The 23,325-nt window shown below is 36.5% G+C and overlaps 1 protein-coding gene across 1 annotated transcript; it reads right to left on the minus strand.

The window, feature by feature from the left end:
* Positions 1–2,536: 2,536 nt before the first annotated feature.
* On the minus strand, positions 2,537–12,074 carry LOC135652949 (probable indole-3-pyruvate monooxygenase YUCCA5). The gene is made up of 5 exons (XM_065174316.1): positions 11,605–12,074; positions 7,066–7,117; positions 3,416–3,559; positions 2,962–3,333; positions 2,537–2,866 (listed from the first exon to the last, which is right to left on the minus strand). Exons 1-5 carry the CDS (start codon positions 12,072–12,074, stop codon positions 2,642–2,644), a joined length of 1,263 nt encoding a protein of 420 aa, XP_065030388.1. The 3' UTR covers positions 2,537–2,641.
* Between the last annotated feature and the right edge of the window lie 11,251 nt (positions 12,075–23,325).

A 23,325-nucleotide genomic window follows, 5' to 3' on the forward strand; every position in this document is an offset into this window, starting at 1 on the left:
GACTCGAGTAGAAACCATATTAACCTGATAGCACCATGTCCGGAATACGATCTCTAGGATATTAGATAAATGAGGGACTATAGATACATGGTAACTGAGGACAGACATGTCCAATAGATTAGATACCCCTATATCGTTTGGGGACTACGGTGGCCTAGTATGTATGTAGTCGATGAGTCGAGTGAATTATTATGAAGATAATAATTCGCTGAGCCAGAAGGAGTTCTAACAAGCATGACTCATAGTTAGCTTGATATTGGGCCTAGAGGGTCACACATATATGATAGGTGTTACAATGAGTTGAGGTTTAGATATGAGATATCCGCTGAAGCCCCTTTCTTATTAGAGATCCAATAATCCCTTGAATTATTGGATCATATGGATGAGATCCAATAAGAGCCAATGAGAGATTATTGGGTAGAGATCCACCAATCTAAGTGGCTTGGGTAGTTGGATGAAAATTCAGTACCCAATAGGACATGATCCATTAGGGTAAGTTTATAGGGAGCTCTATAAATAAGATGTGATCAAAGGGCCATAGGCTAGACCTATTTTGGCTGGAACCTCCTATTCTCCTCTCCCCCTCTCCTCCTCAACCAGCAGCTCTTGTTTGGGTCGTGTGGACAGCAAGAAGGGCTGGCCCCTTCTCGATCCCATGATGCGCGTGAAGAGTAGATTTGTGCAACAATTTGAGGAGCGTCTTCGTAGCCCTTGCCTTGTAGATCACCATTAGAGAGGAGGATAGTTGACCTCCTTTATCCTCTCCCACAGATTTATTAGATTTCAGGGTATACGATCTCCTTAACATACGTGGTTTTTCGATTTTATGGGTTTTTATGCACCAATCTTCGTATGACGACAAGAAACTATTTTCTATGGAAATATGAGATTTTTGTTTTCTATCTTTTCGCTCCGTATGTGATGTCGCCCCAATTTTCTCAACACTCATGTGCAGAAATGATAATTGTTACCCCTCTTAGGCAAAAGTATTATAGGTTAGGGCAAAGCCTCCTTGTTCAAGCGTTCAATGAGATGGTCAACAGGTGGGTATTTCCGTGACATTGAGCCCTCCTTCTAACGTTAAAAATATTACAGGAAGAAGTCGTTGACATCTTGGTTAGCCCAATGTGATCTAAACCTATGTGCATAGCATTATTCGATGTGCATCCGAGGTGGGAGCGCCAAGCTCCTAAGGTGCCACCTACATGAAGATCGAGGTCGGAAGAGGTTTTTCAACTCAGCCCCTTTAATGCCCAAGATAGTAAACTGAGATGGGTGAATATGGATACGAGTGGTCAAAAAATGATCTTTTCTTTTTATTATATTAAAAATATTTTTTTATATTTGATTCTAAAAGAATAAAATATTTTATTAAATATTGTACGAGGAAGCAACCGCTAACAACCTCCTATAATTTCTTCTGACTTTTTATCTATTCGGGCAAATAAAGGTTGATAACTTATAATTATTTATTATAAATAGTACGTACGTATAGGATGATGATTAATTGATGTTATTATTTCAATCTCAAAATGATCATTTCGTACTGCTTTAATTGCTTGCAGCAGCTACTGTTCCGGGATTCCGCTCTTCAATGCCAGTAATAATTTGAATTCCTGTGGAAATCCATTGGTCATGAAGACAGCAAGCATCCGAGCCACGCTCACCTGCATTAATTCCAGGCATATGGACTCCAACATTTCACCAGTAAGATCGTTCCATGCATGCCTCTCTCGAGTGTTTGGCTGTACGGGTGCAAGCAGATGCCACGCTCACTCCATCACCGTGGCTGTGCTGCAAACACCAACCACACCGCAACATGGGGCAGCATCACAGGGAAAGAGGTGGTGGCCTCACCATGTCTTCATGGCCTTCTGCACCATATGGTGGTGCAGCCACTGCTCGAGAGCCTTCTTCCTGTTCATGGACTCTCCATGAAGGGAAGAACCATGGTGACGACAGTGATCCAACGCCATGAGGATGTTAGCCTTCCATCACACCTTTGCATCGAGGAAGCTGAGACTACCTGCAGACTGCAGTATCTTTCTGTGCCCACCCGGGAGAGAGTTAGGGCAGCATCTTAGTGTTCTTTTGAGGTGCACGTACCTGAAATAACTAAACTTGCATGCATATAATCACTGATCTCATCTTCGATTGTGATGGATGCTCACAGGCCATGAGAACTACCAATCAACTGCTCCTTCCAAGTGCAAGAAAAGGTCACTGCCTTTTTGTGCCAGAAAAACCAGAAGATTTGTAGCACTTCTTCCAGCAACCATAAGTTCTTTTGATTCATTTATAGCTTCCTTTAGCTATAGGAGATTAAGAACTCAGAATCTAGAGATATTGTACTAACATAAAAGAAGCTAAGCAGAGATAACTCTATGTAGAAGTTTCTACTTGCCGATAGATTGATCCAATTTAAAGCTTTCTCATGAGAGAAAAGAAGAAACATTTTGACCTGCTGAAAAGGAACTCCAACAATTATGTTACATACAAAGAAGCCCATTTCTTATGCAAAATGGAGTGTGGGCTATCTCACTTGTGTTATTTTGCATGCTACAGTCGTTGTTACATGAAGAGAGAGAGAGAGAGAGAGAGACAGAGGAAAGTAAATTAGTAATAGTTGTGAAGTTCTTCCTCAGTTCTGTGAAGTGCATCTTCTGTGACAAGCAGTGATGTGCTTGGCCTGTCTGGTCTCCTCTTTCCACACCCTGCCGATGTCTTCTGCTATCTTCACAGCATCCATGGATGCACCAGAGAGCCCTCTCCTTGTGAATCCAACAGCATAAAGTCCTGAACCCCCCTTCCACCCATCTGGGAATGCCTGGCTTGGAAATCCATCCTTGTTGAAGAACTCTGTGCCCTGCAAACAACAACAACATGCAGAATCCAACATAGAACTCAGTGAGTTCAAGAAGAACAATGAAGATTACATGTGAGGAAGAACAGAGTGTTGACCTGCAGCCATGAATGAACATTGCTGTGATAACCGGTCGCGAGGATGATCGAATCTACATCGAGAATTCGTCCGTCGACGAGCTCTGCTCGACCATGCAACAGCCTCTTGATTCCAGGAACCACCCTTATCTCACCTGTCTTGATCTTTTGCAGGGCACCAATGTCCAGAACTGGGGTCTTCCCCTGCGTGTTCTTCAGCTCCAAGGGGCCGAGAGAAGGCCGCCGTAGTCCATATTTCTCGACGTTTCCAAGTATCATCCATGATGAGATCAAGAGCACCTTGTCCACCACCTTCACCGGCAGCCATTTCATCAAGGAAACAGCCAGCTCAAAGGTCGATCTCCCAAATGTCTCCCTTGGCAGCACATGAACCTGTTGCACGATTCAGCTCATCAGTAAACAATGTAGATAGGAAGAAGTCATCGATATGAATCCTTAGAGAAGCACCACTCACTGCATCGCGCACCACCATGGTTGGGAAGGCATTGTGGTGGCAGAGATCAAGGCAGACTTCCATGGCAGAGTTCCCGCAGCCTACGACGAGGACTTGTCTTCCCCGGTACGCCTCGCCGGATCTGTAGTCGCTAGCATGCATCACCTGCCGGCCGAACTGTAAGCATAAAAATCTGTAATTATGCTAAATCAATTATGCGGAATTAACCTATATGCCAGGATTGAAATTCAATACATAGATCTAATTATACGATGCGTACCTTTTGATGCCATCCATTCAGAGATCTTGTTTGATCTGCTTAGCACACCGTGATCCAAGATTGCTGCAGGTTCCGTCTTCCGTCTTTAATCCGATCGCGCTGCGGAATCTACAGGGAGTGCGAAGAGTAGACCCTTTCTCCTCTCTTCCTATCCTTTCACAGGATCACACAGATTGATGGATTTGGGGAGAGGGCTTTTGGGGAGAGAGTCGAGGAGAATAACTGAATTCCTCAACGGAGAGGTGCGACGCTCTAACACACTAACCACCCTTAACAACCCCTAGAGATCCTGTCCTTTAATAGGCGAGAGCAGAGGGTCTACGATGAGATGAGATCTCAGAAGATATCCTCCCATCAAGAATATCTCCGAGGAATCGTTCCGTAGTGGACTTAGTCTTGGCTAAAATATCGCAACGGAACCCAATTCTATTATATATCTTATTCAATAAAAGGCCACATATTCTAACATTCTCCCACTTGGCCCATTAATTGATAAGATATAAAAGAGATACAAAATCAAAACAAACAAAACAAAATTTGTTTGAAAACAATTTTACCTAATTGGATTCCAAAAATTTTGAAAAGCATTTTATACATGGCCATGTTTTAAAATAAGCCAATAAGTCCAATAATCACAATAATACTATATTAAGTCCAACTATCAATGCGAGTCATAGCGGTTGTATTTCATCAATGTCATACTCCCTTCTATGTACCACAACATTGTTAGTCTTTCCTAACATAGTCCATAATGACCCCTGTAATTTGTCTTGTCAAGACAATCCTGTTATTACATTCAACCATAATATGCATAAACATAAATGTAAACAGGATAGCAGAAACAGATAACTTTAATTAAGTAAAATGTCAATAATAGCATCCACATAAACATGCATCACCATATCCTTTATGACTTGCTCACAAGCCCCATTCTAAGAACATGTTCTTTGAATATTTTGCACTGTAAGGCTTTTGTCAATGGATCAGCAATCATCATAGTGGTGCTCAAGTTCTCAATTGACATTTGCTGTTTCTGGACTCTTTCTCTAACCACCAAGTACTTTATCTCAATGTGCTTGGAACCACTAGAGTACTTGCCATTCTTAGAGAAGAAAACTGCTGCGGTGTTATCACAAAATATCTTCAGCGGCTTGGCAATTGAGTCGACCACACCAAGTCCTGAGATGAAATTTCGCAGCCATAAAGCTTGATTTGTGGCCTCAAAGCATGCCACAAATTCAGCTTCCATTGTTGATGATGCAATAAGCGATTGCTTTGCACTTTTCCAAGAAATTGCCCCACCAGCTAACATAAATACAAATCCTGAAGTGGACTTCCTGCTGTCGAGGCAATTTGCAAAATCAGCATCTGAATATCCAGTTACTTCAAGCTGATCAGATCTCCTGTATGTGAGCATATAATCTTTTGTCCCTTGTAGATATCTCATTACTTTCTTTGCAGCTTTCCAATGTTCCATTCCTGGGTTGCTTTGATATCTTCCCAGCATTGCAACTGCAAAACTGATATCTGGTCTTGTACAGGTTTGAGCATATAGTAGACTTCCAACTGCGCATCCATAAGGAATATTCTTCATTTGATTCTTTTCTAAGTCATTTCTTGGGCACTGGTTTTGACTGAATTTTTCACCTTTAGTAATAGGCATATCATTGGTTGAGCAAAGCTGCATATTAAATCTCTCCAAGATACGATCAATATATCCTTTCTGAGACAATCCTAATAATCCTTGAGATCTATCCCTGAATATCTCAATGCCAATGACGTAGGATGCCTCATTCATATCAACCATCTTAAAGTTCTTGTTGAGAAATATTTTGGTTTCGTACAATAAACCAAGATCACTGCTGGCAAGTAAAATATCATCCACATATAAGACCAATATAATAAACTTGCTCCCACTTACCTTTAGGTATATACACTGATCAACAGTGTTTTCCTTAAATCCGAAGGAAGTAATGGTATTATTAAACTTTATATACCATTGTCTGGAAGCTTGTTTAAGGCCATAAATGGATTTCTTAAGTTTACAAGCCCAACTTTCTTTTCCCTTTTCTATGAATCCTTCAGGTTGTTCCATATAGATTTCCTCATCCAGATCCCCATTCAGAAATGCTGTTTTCACATTCATCTGATGCAACTCAAGATCATAATGAGCTACTAATGCCATAACGATTCTTAATGAGTCCTTTTTAGAAACAGGAGAAAAAGTCTCATTATAGTCGATGCCTTCCTTCTGAGAAAAACCTTTGGCCACAAGTCTGGCTTTATATCGTTCGATATTGCCCGTTGAGTCACGTTTTGTCTTAAAGACCCATTTACAACCGACTCTTTTACAATCATTGGGCAATTCAACGAGATCCCAGACATCATTCTGTACCATTGATTTTAACTCTTCTTTCATTGCATCATACCATTTTTCAGAATCGTTACTTTCTATGGCTTGTGAAAACGATAAGGGGTCTCTTTTTATTCCTATATCATAATCTGATTCTTGTAGATATACAACATAATCATCAGAAATGGCATGTTTCCTTTTCCTTTGAGATCTTCTCAAATCTGCCAATTGTGATTGTTCTACAAGATCATCAGCGGCGACATCAACATCATGTGAGAGTTCTTGGATGTTATTTTGTTGTTCACCCTCATCAATACTCTCATTGATTTGAGGAACAACAATCTCTCGGACAGGAGATGATATGGGAGAATTAACCTGAATCTCCTCAATATCAAAATTAATCCTTCGAGATTTTTCACTCCCACTGATTTCGCCATTTTCTAGGAATTTTGCATTACCAGATTCTACTATTCTCATACTATGATTAGGGCAATAAAATCTGTATCCCTTGGATTTTTCTGGATAACCAATAAAATATCCTGAAATAGTTCTTGGCTCCAATTTCTTTTCATGTGGATTGAATACTCTTATCTCTGCAGGACATCCCCAAATATGTAAATGCCTCAGACTGGGCTTCCTACCAGTCCATAACTCAAATGGAGTCGATGAAACTGACTTGCTAGGAACCCTGTTCAAGATGTACATAGCTGTCCTAAGAGCTTCACCCCACATCGACTCAGGTACAGAGGAATAACTCATCATGCTCCTAACCATATCCATCAGAGTACGATTTCGCCTTTCAGCAACACCGTTCTGCTGTGGCACACCTGGTAATGCATATTGAGCACAAATACCCCGTTGTTCTAGGAATCTAGCAAAAGGACCAATATTCTGACTAGATCCATCATATCTGCCATAAAATTCACCACCTCTGTCAGATCTGACAATTTTAACTTTTCTATCTAATTGTCTCTCAACCTCATTTATGTATACTTCAAGAGTATCAACGGCTTGAGACTTTTCATGTATTAGATAAACTTTGCCATATCTGGACAGATCATCTATAAATGTGATGAAATATTTTTCTCCACTAAAACAAGGAATGTGGAGTGGTCCGTAGATATCAGTATGAATAATCTCAAGGAGTTCTTTGCTTCTTATGGCATTTTTCTTTATTTGTTTAGTTTGCTTTCCCTTAATGCAATCTATACAAATATCAAAATCAGTGAAGTCTAAATGTTCCAAAATATTATCCTTCACTAATCTTTCAATTCTTTCCTTGGAGATATGCCCCAATCGTCTATGCCACAATATGGAAGATCTTTCATTATTGAAACTACGTTTCAATCCAATATTTGATTGCAGGGTCATTAGTGTCTTTGCAAACTCAAGATCCAAATTAATTCTGTATAAACCATCACACAGAATTCCAGAACCAACTTTTATTGAATCGTAAAATATGCTGAGTTTGCCACTACCAAAAGAAATACAATATCCCAACTCATCAATTCTAGAAAGAGAAATCAAATTTCTAGAAATTGTAGGAACATAACATGTGTCAACAAGATCCATCAAGTGACCCGTCTCTAAGCGCAGACGATAAGTTCCCATTGATATCACTTTCGCTTTAAGACGATTTCCCATAATGATGAATCTTTCATGTTCTTTTGGTTTCCGAATTGAAAGGAATCCCTGCATATTATTTGTAACATGAGTTGAAGCACCGGAATCTATCCACCAAGTGTTAGAAGGAACTTCTGTAATGTTTGATTCGAAACATACAAAGGTCGAGTTAATACCTTTCTTTTCGAACCAAGTCTTGCGTTTAATGCAATCCTTCTTCACATGTCCTTTCTTGCCACAAAAGAAGCACTTTACAGTAAAGGCTTTCTTTTCATTAGTCTGTTTAACATTTCCAGACTTAGCAAATCTCTTTGATGGATGATGCTTCAACTTTCTTTTCTTGTTACCACCTCCTTGAGTAGTCGTCATGACATTATATGAATTTTCCTGCCTTAATCTCAATTCTTCCTGAACGCACATGCTAGTCAACTCATTCAAGTCCCACTTATCCTTATTTGTATTGTAGTGAATCTTGAATGGGCCAAACTGAGAGGGAAGAGAATTAAGAATAAATTGCACGAGGAAAGATTCATCAACATTCATGCCTAATGTTTTAAGTTTTGCAGCTTTGTCAGCCATATTGAGGATATGATCCTGAATTCCTCGAGTACCATCATACTGAGCTGTAGTCAGTTCTTTCATCAATGTGCCAGCTAATGACTTATCAGCAGATTTAAATCTGTCTTCAATAACCTTTAAATATTCCTTTGCGCTAGTTACAATCGGTAATGAAGTCTTTATGTTATTTGCAATTGTCATTCTTATGAACATTAAACTAAGCCTATCAGATCTTTCCCAAGCCTTCATTTCATTAACTTGTTCTGCAGTACTTTCATCAGTCAAGTCTGCAGGCTTTTCAACAAGTAATGCTAGATCAAGATCTAATACGCCTAGTGTGAATTGCACATGCTCTAACCATTCTGAATAATTTGATCCAGAAAGTACAGGGACACTTGAAGCATATGAGTGTATATGCGGAAGTACCACTGCAAAAAGATATATAACAACATTAATGCTTTGAGTTTGTCAAAAATTGATGAACTATTGATATCATCTATATTACACCTTTGGGTGAAATATTGACATATCTAGTGTTCACTCAAGAATATTTTTGGAGGACTGATACCATCCTTGAGGAATAGGTATTGTTACCTTTGGGTATACAACCCTAAACTGCAAGGATATCTAAAATAGTATCATCCTACCCCATCATATAATTATTTGAATTAGATTCTCCTTTGGGATTATCTAAATCTCATAATTATATGTGCCATTATGAATATTATTTCTTTAATATCATTTAGGACTAATTCTTTAATATTATTTTATAAGTCATTAGTCCAGGTCACTTTGGTGGCTACAAGACTAATGCCATGATATAAAATAAAAATGTCCTATAAATGATAAAACTTTTATTGTAATTCATATCACAAAAGTTTATCATCCTAGGCCACTTTGGCAGCTACTAGTCAGATAGAACTTAGGGAAATGAATTACAAATAATATTCATCAATTTATTTAATTTTTGCTAAGCAATTCAATAATAAAATGACCATAATAATTATTGAATACTAATGCAAAACAGTTCAATAATAAAATAACAACAATAATTATTGAACATAATGCAAAACAATTCAATAATAAAATAACCATAATAATTATTGAATAATAATACAAAACAGTTCAATAATAAATAACAATAATAATTATTGAACATAATGCAAAACAATTCAATAATAAAATAACCATAATAATTATTGAATAATAATACAAAACAGTTCAATAATAAATAACAATAATAATTATTGAACATTAATAAAACTCATATGATAATTTCAAGCATATACATGTGAATAAATAAATAAAAATTCCAAAAACAATAATTGGATTTTAATTTTATTTACCACATATATAATGAATAATTCATATGAGAAAACCATAAAATAAACCATAATTTATAGTTTTTTTTTTTTAATCAAAATTAAATCCAATCAAATAATCAAAAAATATAATCATGATTAAAATTAATCATAATTATAATAAATGATATTTATCAATTTTATAATTGAGAATATAACCTAAATTTCTCAATTTCATAATGATAAAAAACCGATAATATTTGATAGGATATAAATCGAAAATATGCGAATGGCAGAACTGTAATTTGGCAGAAATTAGACCCGAGGGCAAAACCGTAAATATGTTGACAGAACATAAACCGTAAGTACGATATTTGCAAAGGGTAAAACTGTAATTTTTCAAAACCCTAGCCTCGAGGACAAAAACGTAAATATGCCAACCCTAATCTGCCATCGCCGCCGCCGCCTGCGCGAGCGGCACTGCCGCTGCTGCCTGCGGCCTGGCCGCCTGTGCGCGGCTGCCGCCTGTACGCGGCTGCGGGCTACAGCCTGTGCGCGGCTGCCGCCTGTACGCGGCTGCGGGTTGCCGCCTGTGCGCGGCTGCCGCCTGTACGCGGCTGCGGGCTACCGCCTGTGCGCGGCTGCGGGTTGCCGCCTGTGCGCGGCTGCCAGCGACCGCCTGTGCGCGGTAGATCTTGTCTGCGCACGGCCACTGCCGCCACGGCGCTGCCGCCGCGGGGCATACTGCTCATGCGCGGCCATTGCCGCTGCGGCGGTTCCTGCCCGCGGGTGGCTGCTGCCAGCACGCGGCCGCCGCCTGTGCACGGCCAACTCACGAATGGCCGCCACCTGGGCTGTCTGCCTGCGTGCGGCCGACCGTCGCATGGACGGATTCTGGCCGTGTGCGACCGGGGTTCTGTGATGCCGTCGCACGGACGGAGTTCTGTTCTGTGATGCCGTCGCACGGACGGAGTTCTGTTCTGTGATGCCGTCGCACGGACGGAGTTCTATGATGCCGTCGCACGGACGGAGTTCTGTGATGCCGTCGCACGGACGGAGTTCTGTGATGCCGTCGCACGGACGGAGTTCTGTGATGCCGTCGCGTGGACGGAGTTCTGTGATGCCGTCGCACGGACGGACGGAGTTCTGTGATGTCCGCATATGGGACGAGTTCTGTAATATCCATATGACGAGTTCTGTAATGTCCACATATGGGACGAGTTCTGTAATGTCCGCATATGGGACGAGTTCTGTAATGTCCGCATATGGGACGAGTTCTGTAATGTCCGCATATGGGACGAGTTCTGTAATGTCCGCATATGGGACGAGTTCTGTAATATCCATATGACGAGTTCTGTAATGCGTACGCTACTCGGCGTAACCGCAGATTTGCAGCGAGGTCGACGGTGACCATTACTGCTTAGCAGTTCTTGGAAGATAAAGGTAATTATGCATCGTAAATTAATTTACAGATCTAATGCATGATTTCAAAAAACCGGGCTCTGATACCAATTGTAAGCATAAAAATCTGTAATTATGCTAAATCAATTATGCGGAATTAACCTATATGCCAGGATTGAAATTCAATACATAGATCTAATTATACGATGCGTACCTTTTGATGCCATCCATTCAGAGATCTTGTTTGATCTGCTTAGCACACCGTGATCCAAGATTGCTGCAGGTTCCGTCTTCCGTCTTTAATCCGATCGCGCTGCGGAATCTACAGGGAGTGCGAAGAGTAGACCCTTTCTCCTCTCTTCCTATCCTTTCACAGGATCACACAGATTGATGGATTTGGGGAGAGGGCTTTTGGGGAGAGAGTCGAGGAGAATAACTGAATTCCTCAACGGAGAGGTGCGACGCTCTAACACACTAACCACCCTTAACAACCCCTAGAGATCCTGTCCTTTAATAGGCGAGAGCAGAGGGTCTACGATGAGATGAGATCTCAGAAGATATCCTCCCATCAAGAATATCTCCGAGGAATCGTTCCGTAGTGGACTTAGTCTTGGCTAAAATATCGCAACGGAACCCAATTCTATTATATATCTTATTCAATAAAAGGCCACATATTCTAACACGAACTCCTCACTTCCTTCCATCTCTGGCCACCACTAACCACTGGCAAATGTACTCCACCTCGGTTCTTCTGCCCCTGCTCCCATGGCGGCCGACGCAAGTCCTCACCCGCCACATGCCGCATGTGTTGTCACGCTTCGCCGACACCACCGTCTCGTCGAACCGTGGATTTAGCTGGAAGTGCGCGGCGTAGGACTCCAAGTAATCCACGAACTGGTTCTTGGAGGGGTACTCGGGGAAGTCCTCAGGAAAGGGGAGCTTAGGAAGCTGGCAGAACTGCTTGGGGAGGTGGAGCTTCAAGCGGTCGTAGGCTCGGCTTTGCCAAAGCGAGGCAATGCAGTTGGACCTCTCGAGGATGACGGAGGGGACGCCGTGCTCCTTCAAGCACGCGCCCACGGCCAGCCCCGAAGGACCTGCTCCTACTATGAGTGGGCCATTCACCCATCTGCATCTTCTCTTGCCATGATCAGCAAAATGAGCCATGATCGAAGATGAGAAGTAGAACGAGAAAGCAGCAGAGGAGAGAGATGCAGCTGGTCACATTCAAGTGGGGGAAGGAGCAGAGGACGGGGAGGTGTATAAATAGTTGGGCTCGCCATGGGATCTGCATGTGATGAGTGCCTTTGCAGACGATAAGCCTTCCCATCAACACCATTTGATTGGCTTAATACGAGGAGAAAAGTTGTTCTTCATGTGCAGAAACAAATCTGCCATAAATGCATGGAAGAACAGATGGAATTTATCAGCATCCGACATTGATTCTTCTTCCATCATCTCTCTGTTTCATCAGTCACTGTCAGATGTCTTGATCTCCGATTCACGTCTCAGTCTCAAACCACAAATCTGAAACCCTTTGAGCTTCTGCATGATTCTGATCCATCAACCAATCAGTTCTTGTTGTAACAGCAAAGCATACTTATGCTGAAAATTATGCATTTGGTAGCTTTGTAGAATAAGAGTATGTCAGAAATAAAGCTAATGCCTACATGAAGAACTTGGATAAGCCAAAGCCTCTTCAAGGCATTGTTCAGAAAGGTCAAGAGAGATTACAAATCATTTGGGTTGATTGAAGCTTTCAATAAAGTGGTCAAACTCATGAGGTTGTCCAAATCCTTTGCACCATCAAACAAGGTTCTGATCTCACAGCTTTATTGTGGCTTTGACCATTACTGTGATTTGTGATACTACTAGCTCTTACCAAGAAGACAGTGAAGCAATCTATGGAATCAATAGCACATACTTCATTTCTATTTTGCATAAGCTTCTCTATTCATGGAAGAATGTCCATCCTCCAAATTTGTTGAAACTTCATTCATTTTTAAATCCTACCTTATCCATATATCGATCTTGAATTGGATGACCACCAATATCAAAAATTTAGGATATAACAAAACAACCCGACCTATATTAAACTTGAATTTTTTTTATATAATGAAATTGAATCCGATTATAGGGCACAAGCAGAAAAATAATATCGAATGATTAAAACTCATAATCTATTCTAAATGAGTCGATCTGTAATACTTTGACTTAGTCCCACATCGAAAGTAGACTACGATTAACAAAAGAGTTTGATAAACATCTTACTATTAATTTTAACCTTGAACATTTTGATCAGTGGTTTGAGTTCCAAATTAAAATCCACATAATGAAGTGAAGCTCATAGATGATTTCCTAGTTGGAAATCTCGACCTTATTCCTTCATGTTCTCCTCTCCTAAACCATGTGGGGGGCTGAGGAAACACGACAAAGGAAGGAAGGAAAAACGTTGAGGGTGATGAATGAGGCTAGCAAAATAAGAGAAGGAAATGCGAGAAAAGGAAGCTGAAAGGGAGAAGTGGAGATGTAGGAGAGGAGGGAAACAGGGAGAGATGTAAAGCAAAGTCTTTCCTTTGCATCATTTGTCATATCATCTAATGAGATGAATGACATGTTTATTACAAAATCCATTATCTCATCCCTTCATCCTTCGTTCTTCTTTTCTTCTATAGTCGACATAAGAACTTGAGATCTAAACTTGAACCAAAAAAGATTGGGAATTAAACTTATTCTTTTTTTGTCTGAAGTTAATATCACATTTAAAGGATTATATATAGAATACATTTGTAATAGGGGATTCATATACAAGTTTTCTACAAAATAAAATCTCTAGCTTTACATGTTTATATATAGTCGTTAGTCATCTTAGTTTATTTATATTTCGAGTGCGGATAATAGAATGATCGTCAAAAATTGGCTCGTTTTTGTATCGTTAGTAAAATATTGAATACTCTTAGAAGAGATAAACATATTAAAAAATTTTAGATTAATTATTATTTTTGTCATGGGCCCACATCAAATATAGGTAAATGTGGTTCGTGCCACATTAGATGGCTGCCATGCTTCCACGTTGGACCCAGGAGGAGCCGTTGTGGTTGCCTCTCCCCCATGGCCTATAATGGAGCCAAATTTGGATCAAGAACAATGTTGGGGGTCATAGGATTGCTTAGTACTCTTTCTTTTCCTCATCACATAGTTTAATGATGCATGAGCGAATTAATCAAGTGAAGAAAATTCTTGGAACTACGTTTACACTTCATCATTAATTAACTTTATATAAGATTTCATGTGGGAGGGAGGCATGCATGCTCACACTGCATTAATTTTCAAGCTTCTTCTACTTGACCCCTTCTTTCTTTGTGAATGCGAAGATGGACTAGAGATGCACAACACAAACTACTCGATGATCCCTCATTTGTTTCGGAAGATGAAAGGGAGTGATGATTGAGCCCCACTCTCAACTCGTTTGAGAGTGGAGAGGCATGTGCATGGATCCCTAACCTTTTCGTGTCAAAGGAAGATAGCGTTTAGGGCAATTTGGCTATCTCTCTCTCTCTCTCTCTCTCTCTCAAGCCCTTGTGTGAGATCAGGTCATGGGAGTGCACGCTGCCAACCCTGTTCATGGCCACATCCCAACCAAAACCTGGAACTAGAATACGTCCAACATCAACATCCAAAGGTGACACATGAATGCTAGCATGCATCATCATCACCACCAGAATGGATTGGGCACATAGGGATGTACATGAACTGTCACTGTAGCACCTTTCTCTCTCACTCACTTTCCTGCACCATGCAACCACTTGGCCCACATATTAAAAAGTATTCAAAATCAAAACAGATAAAATAAATTTTTTTTGAAAAATAATTTTACCTAATTGGATTATAAAAAATATTTGAAAAGTATTTTATACATACTCATGAATTTTTAAAAATAAACTAATATGATCAATAAGCATAATAATACTATATTCAGTTTAACTATCAATACGAGTCATAGCGATTATACGTCATCAATTCCACACTTCCTTCTATATACTATAATATTATTAGTCTTTCATTATATAGTCCATAATAACCATATAATTTATCTTGTTAAGATAATCCTATTATTGCATTCAACTATAATATGCATAAACATATATATAAATAGGATAACAGAAATAAATAACTTTAATTATGAAAAAAAATATCAATAATAGCATCCACATAAACATGCATCACTATATCTTTTATATATTACTCACAAGCCCCATTCTAAGAACATATTCTTTAAATAATTTACATTATAAAACTTTTATAAATGGATCAACAATTATCATAGTGGTGCTCAGGTTCTCAATTGACACTTTTTGTTTCTGTACTTTTTTTCTAACCACCAAGTATTTTATCTCGATGTGCTTGGAACCACTAGAGTACTTATTATTCTTAGAGAAGAAAATTACTGTGATATTATTACAAAATATCTTCAGTAGCCTAGCAATTGAGTCGAGCATACCAAGTCGTGAGATAAAATTTTACAGTCATAAAACTTGATTTGTGGCCTTAAAGCATGCCACAAATTCAACTTTTATTGTTGATGATGCAATAGGTGATTATTTTACACTTTTCTAAGAAATTACCTCACCAACTAACATGAATACAAATCCTGAGGTGGACTTCCTACTATCGAGGCAATTTACAAAATTAGCATATGAATATCCCATCATTTAAAGCTGATCTGATCTCCTATATGTGAGCATATAATCTTTCATCCCCTGCAGATATCTCCTTACCTTCTTTACAACTTTTCAATATTTCATTCATAGGTTGCTTTGGTATCTACCTAACATTGCAACTATAAAACTAATATATGATCTTGTATAGGTTTGAGCATATAATAGACTTTCAACTATGCATCCATAAAGAATATTCTTCATTTGATTTCTTTCTAAGTCATTTTTCGAGCTCGAGTTTTAGTTAAATTTTTCACCTATAGTAATAAGTGTATTATTGACTAAGCAAAGCTACATATTAAATCTCTCCAAGATATGATTAATATATCATTTCTGAGACAGTCCTAATAACATTTAAGATCTATCCATAAATATCTCAATACCAATAAAATATGCTGACTCATTTATATCAATCATCTTAAATTTTTTACCAAGAAATATCTTGGTTTTATATAATAAACCAATATCACTACTAGTAAACAAAATATCATCCATATATAAGATCAATATAATAAACTTGCTCCCATTTACCTTCATATATATGCACTGATCAATAGTATTTTCCTTAAATCCGAAGAAAGTAATAGTATCATGAAACTTTTATATACCATTGTTTGGAAGCTTGTTTAAGGTCATAAATAGATTTCTTAAGTTTACAAGTCCAACTTTTTTTCCCCTTTCTATGAATCCTTTAAATTATTCCATATAGATTTTCTAATACAGATTCTTGTTTAGAAATATTATTTTTACATCCATATGGTATAACTCAAGATCATAATGAGCTACTAATACCATGATGATTCTCAACGAGTCCTTTTTATAAACTGGAGAAAAACTTTTGTTGTAGTCGATGCCTTATTTCTGAGAAAAACCTTTGGTCATAAGTTTAACTTTATATCGTTCGATATTGCCTGTTGTGTCACATTTTGTCTTAAAAACCCATTTACAATCGACTCTTTTATAATTATTGGACAATTCAATAAGTTTCTAAATACTATTTTGGTATATTGATTTTAACTATTCTTTTATTGCATCATACTCTATGACTTATGAAAACGATAAGAAGTCTTTTTATTCCTATATCATAATCTGATTATTATAGATATACCACATAATCATTAGAAATGATATATTTTATTTTCCTTTGAGATTTTCTCAAAGCTATTAATTGTGATTTTTCTACAATATCATCAACGACGACATCAATATGAGAGTTCATTGATATTATTTTGTTGTTCACCCTCATCAATTCTTTCATTGATTTGAGAAACAATAATTTCTCGAATAGGAGATGATGTGAGAGAATTAACCTAAATCTTCTCAATATCAAAATTGATCATCAGAGATTTTTCACTCCTATTGATTTCGTCATTTTCTAAGAATCTTATATTACCATATTCTACTATCTCTCTACTATGATTAGGACAATAAAATTTATATCCCTTTAATTTTTTTAAATAATTAATAAAACATCCAAAAATAGTTCTTGAATTTAATTTCTTTTTATACAGATTGAATACTTTTATCTCTATAAAACACTCCCAAATATGTAAATGTCTTAGACTAGATTTCCTACTAGTCCATAACTCAAATGGAGTTAATGAAACTGACTTACCATAAACCCTATTCAAAATATACATTGTTGTCCTTGGAGCTTCACCTCATATTAACTAAGGTACAGAGGAATAGCTCATCATACTCCTAATTATATATATAAAAGTATGATTTTACCTTTCAGTAACATCATTCTATTGTAGCATACTTGGTAAGGCATACTGAGCACAAATACCTCATTGTTCTAGGAATTTAGCAAAATGACCAATATTCTGACCAGACTCATTATATCTATTATAAAATTCACCACCTATGAATAATTTCAAAGAGTTTTTTACTTTTCCACCTATAAATAATCTCAAAGAGTTTTTTACTTCTTGTGGCATTTTTCTTTGTATGTTTAGTTTGCTTTCCTTTAATGCAATTCATACAAACATTAAAATCAGTGAAGTCTAAGTCATAGTATAGAAGGTATTTCATTATTGAAACTACGTTCAATCCAACACTTGATTACAAGATCAATAATATCTTTATAAACTTAAGATTTAAATTAATTCTATACAAACTATCACACACAATTCTAGAACCAATTTTTATTAAATCATAAAATATAGTAAGTTTACCATTACCAAAAGAAAGGCAATATCCTAACTCATCAATTATAAATAGAGAAACTAAATTTTTAAAAATAGTAGGAACATAACATACATCAACAAAATCCACCAGATGACCCGTCTCTAGGCATAGGCGATAAGTCCCCACTAACATCATTTTCGCTTTGAGACGATTTCCCATAATGATGAATTCTTTATGTTTTTTTTATTTTCGAATTGAAAGAAATCTCTATATATTATTGGTAACATGAGTTGAAGCACCAGACTCAATCCACCAAATATTAAAAAGAACTTCTAGAATGTTTAATTTGAAATATACAAAGATCGAGTTTATACATTTCTTTTTGAACCAAGTTTTATGTTTAATGCAATCCTCCTACACGTATCCTTTCTTGCCATAAAATAAATACTTTACTATAATAGCTTTCTTTTCATTAGTTTGTTTAACATTTCTAGACCGGACAAATTTCTTTGATGGATGATGCTTCAATTTTCTTTCCTTGTTACCAACCCCTTGAGTAGTAGTCATAATATTATATAATTTTTTCTGCCTTAATCTCAATTCTTCCTAAACATACATACTAGTTAACTCACTCAAAGTCTCACTTATCTTTATTTATATTATAGTGAATCTTGAATAAGCCAAATTGGGAAGAAAAAGAATTAAAAATGAATTGCACGAGGAAAGACTCATCAACATTCATGTCTAATACTTTAAATTTTATAACTTTATCAACCAGATTGATGATGTGATCCTGAATTCCTCGAGTGCTATCATATTGAGTCCTAGTTTGTTCTTTTATTAGTGAGTCAACTAATGACTTATCAACATATTTAAATTTGTCTTCAATAATATTTAAATATTTTCATGTACTAGTTGCAATCAGTAATAAAATTTTTATGTTATTTACAATTGTCATTTTTATAAACATTAAACTAAGCCTATCAGATCTTTTCCAAGCCTTCATTTCATTAACTTATTCCATAGTACTTTCATCAATCAAGTTTGTGGGTTTTTTAATAAACAATGCTAAGTCAAGATCTAATATGCCTAGTGTGAATTGCATATGCTCTAACCATTCTAAATAATTTGATCCAGATAGTATAAGGACATTGGAAGCATGAGAATATATAGATGGAAGTACCATTGTAAAATATAAAATAACATTAATGTTTTGAGTTTTTAAAATATGATGAATTATTGGTATCATCCATATTTCATCTTTAGGTGAAATATTGACATATCTAGTGTTTACTTAAGATCACATACGGAGGACTGATACCATCATTATAGAATAATATTGCTATTTTGGGGTATATAATTATAAACTATAAGGCTATCCAAAACAGTATCATCCTACCCTATCATATAATTATTTGAAGTAGATTCTCCATTGGGATTATCTAAATCCCCTAATTATGTGTGTCATTATGAATATTATTTTCTTAATATCATTTAGGACTAGTTTGTTAATATAATTTTATAAGCTATTGATCTAGGCTACTTTGGTGACTATATGACTAATACAATAATATAAAATATTATTTAAAATATCCTATAAATGATAAGATTTTTATTGTAATCATATCCCATAAGTTTATTATCTCATTCCACTTTGGTGGCTATCGGTCAGAGAAAACTTAGAGAGATGAGTTACAAATAATATTAATCAAATTTTTTTAATCTAATTTATATTGAAATAGTTTAATAATAAAATAACAACCGTAATAATTATTGAACATTAATTAGCAAAAGGAAAAACTGATATGATAACTGTAATCATGATGAAATAAAATCATAAAGGGCCTTTATGTAAAAGATAAATATTATTTTATAATTTCAAACAAATATATGTGAATAACCAAATAAATATCTAAAAATAATGATTAAATTTTATTTACCACATGTAATCAATAAATCATATGAGAAAACTATAAAAGAAATAGTAATTTACATTTTTTACTTCCATATAAAATGTTAAATTAATCTAATCTATTTTATTTAATTTGGGCAAGCCCAAAATTGAGCTAAATATCAACCCAATTAAAGAGGTCGATAAAAATTAAAAATTGATCAAAATTTAATCATTTTAAAATTTGATAGAAACTAAATTCAATCAATATCTAGTTAAAATATAATCATGATCAAATTTAATTTAATTATATTAATTAATTTTATAATTAAGGATATAAATTAGAAATTCTCAATATCATAAGGGTATAATAGTAAATTTATTGATAGGACAGAAACTAGAATTATGAGATTTATAAATGGTAGAACTATAAAAAAAATTAAAACAGAGTTAATAAAAATTATAGGGTCCAATATGTAATTTTATCAAAACCCTAAGGTGCGTCTGCCCGCGGAGGTTCGTCGCCCTACATGCAGCCACCGCCTCTGCACGCTAGTGCGACCATTGCCTACGAGCGATTATCGCTTGTTTGACCGCTACTTGGGCACGACATCTGCCCACGCAAGGCTGTCGCTTAGACGCGGCTACTGCCCACGCACCATCACCACCTGGACATGGCCTCTGCTCACGCGCGGTCGCTGCTACGTGGTCGTCATGTGTGCGCGCTGTCGCTTGTGCACGATTGCCTAAACGCTTACACACGGCTACCGCGATGTGCGACCAATTGCAATGTACGACTCGCAGTTGGCAGTCTCGCCTACGACAATTGTTACAATTGCGATCCTCGTGTTGCTCGACGCAGTTGCCTACTGCAGCAAGTCTGTCATAGCGACCGCATGCAATGATGTTGTTGCAGTCAGTGCAATTGCCATCGACAACGGTGCTGCACAGCCACCGTCGCTACCTCGCTATCATCGAAGACCGCATTACAAAGAATCTAACATCACCTATAAGCAGACGACAAGACAAAGTAGATAGGAATTTAGATCGACAAAATATATATATCATTGAAGCATCGTAAACAAATCTAATGTATTTGATCTCAAGAACCTAGGCTCTAATGCCAATTGTAAGTATAAAAATATGATATGCTACATATAATGCGAAAAAAATTTTATGTTAGGATTGAAATTAAATAATATTAGATCAGATTTATGATGCATATCGTTCGATGTCATTTGAAAAAAGATCTCTGTCTGATATGCAAATGTACTGTCCTCCATATCCGAATATCACAATGACGATGATCTGCAAGGAGAACTAGATACTCCTCCTCTCTTCCTATCTTTTTACAATACCACTATTATTAATGGTTTAGGGGGGTTGAGAGAAAAACTGTAATCTCTCAACTACGTCCTCTACAACATATCTCGTCTAGTCCTTAAATGTCCTATCTATTTATAGACGAGAGCAGAAAATCTAAGATAAGTTATTAGGAGAGTTCCTCCCATCAACAGCATCCCCTAAGGAATCCTACTATAATATAGATTTTTTTTTTCTATTAACCAATATTTATCATCAGAATCTAATTAATTTTATTATATATTTTATTCAATTATAAACACCAGCTTCAATGATGATGGAGTGATGCATTAGATTTCAAACAAAAAAAGCTAGGTAAAAAGTCTTGTTTTTTTGTTAATCTATCGTTGCCATCTTTATGCACTTGAAGCTTCCAAATGAAGTCCAGAAGAAACATGTAACTCTTGAAGGCTAAAAAGAAACAAGAAGTTGCAATCTGATAATTGAATGAAGAATTTACAAGTGCCAAAGGAAATGACTTTGCTTGCAAGTATTCCACCAATATTCTTTACTTATCATCAAGAGATGTTTAAGATTGTATCTAAATTCATATAAATTTAATTATAAAGTATCAGAACGATAATGATTATTGTTAGCTTGTTGTTGAATTGATAAAAACAATATTGTTAATTATATAAGAACCTTAATTATGTTAGTTAATTTTGATTAAGTATATTAAATATAGATCTCATGGATAGGAAATTAGTAGGCAGACATATGGATGTGGGTGACCTCATTGCCTTTCATGTAATCCCCAATGCTTGCCCACCTCCCAAAGAACAGGTTGAGTTAATGTGCTCAGTTGGATGACCCTAGTAAAGTTAATTATGCTTGCATGTGACAACATGATATCTTATCTGCATTTATGTGGCTCCAGTGTGTTCTGGGAGCATGAAATGTTTGATGACCAAGGAAAGTGCCATTGGAAGAGACCCCTTCCTCCTAGGTCAATAAGATTAGGTTCTCTCTCTATCTCTCTCTATGATGATGATGATGATGATGATGATGATCATGATAGAGTCGTCTTGGAAGGGGACAAATTACTTGTAGGACTTGAAGATTGTGATCCATGGCCTCTTTCATGTTATCATGCATGCTCAACGATGCATGTGGTCTCAATTGTCTCACGAGGAATAGATTCTTTGAAGTGACTTCTTGGAGCATGAAATGTTTGAGTAATTGATGTGTTGGTGGATGAGATGACTTAGGAAAATGCCCTGAGAAGATATGTCCTTGGTCACGAGACATCTTCTCCCTAGGTGAATAAGATTAGGTCATATGTTAATTATATGCTCTCTCCCTCTCTCTCTCTCTCTCTCTCTCTCTCTCTCGACACTTAGGATGATGCTGAGGCCTTGCTAAAAGATGCATGCATTTGAAGCTAATTAGTAATTGGCCGAATATGATCTTGTTTGAGGTCTTTTGTGGCTAAATTCCATAATTTAATCATCATGATATTGCTTGAATAAGCCTTCACAAAACTTCAACCAGTCTACATTTTATCATCATCTAGTGTTGCAAAAATTTACATGATACAAATCAAATAATGACACTCACACTTCCACTCAAATTTGAGATTTATCACTCATGTAATGTCACACTAATCAATCCAGATATCTAGATAGAAGATCATTATTTAATTTAAATTAATTTAGTGCTAAAGTTCATGCTTGGCATGAAGATGACACTTCCTACTAATTTTGATTAATTGTTTGGACAAACAACCAACCTTAGCACAGTTGGCACATCTGATGACTATGGTGGTTAATCTTACAGTTAAAATCATTTAGGATGCCAACTAACTAAGCTGGTAAAGATTTTTAATAGATTATAAAAATATTTTAGTTTGAATCTTATTTTTGCTATTTTTATTAAAAAAAATTAAAATAAATAGGAAGGGATCCACGATGTTTCATGATCAATAAAAACATTGATGATCGATTGATCAATTTTTTAATATACGAATCCTAAAGAATTAGTCATGTATGATCGTGATAGGTCGATATTTGAGTGCATTGATCAAAGATATTATTTTTAATTATTGAGATTGATAAGTATTTTGGGATTTCTGAAATCAACATCCTAATGGGATAAAGAATCCTAATACTACGAGGAGTTCTTGTGAAAGAAGAAAACTTTGATAATTAAGATTTTATTCTTCTATAAATTTCTTATGTATCCCTAAGTTTTGATATGAGAAAAGCAAAACATATGAGAAATCCTTTCTATGTTTCCATATTCTCTCTCTATGGTGTAAACTCTGTAGAATTTTTATAGAGGGTGAGAGAAAAAAGTATAAATTTTTTAAAATTCATGT

The sequence above is a fragment of the Musa acuminata genome, chromosome BXJ3-11 (genome assembly GCF_036884655.1).
Source record: "Musa acuminata AAA Group cultivar baxijiao chromosome BXJ3-11, Cavendish_Baxijiao_AAA, whole genome shotgun sequence".
In the NCBI taxonomy this organism is placed as follows: domain Eukaryota; kingdom Viridiplantae; phylum Streptophyta; class Magnoliopsida; order Zingiberales; family Musaceae; genus Musa; species Musa acuminata.

Bases quoted from the DNA above. Each gene is read 5' to 3' on its own strand.
- LOC135652949 (XM_065174316.1), bottom strand. From the start codon at position 12,074: ATGGCTCATTTTGCTGATCATGGCAAGAGAAGATGCAGATGGGTGAAT. The intron at 7,118-11,604 runs GTGAGGAGTTCG...TCCTTGTTTTAG, and splicing joins GTGGCCAGAGATGGAAGGAA to TGGAGAAAAATATTTCATCA. The intron at 2,867-2,961 runs GTCAACACTCTG...TGTTGTTTGCAG, and splicing joins ATGTTCATTCATGGCTGCAG to GGCACAGAGTTCTTCAACAA.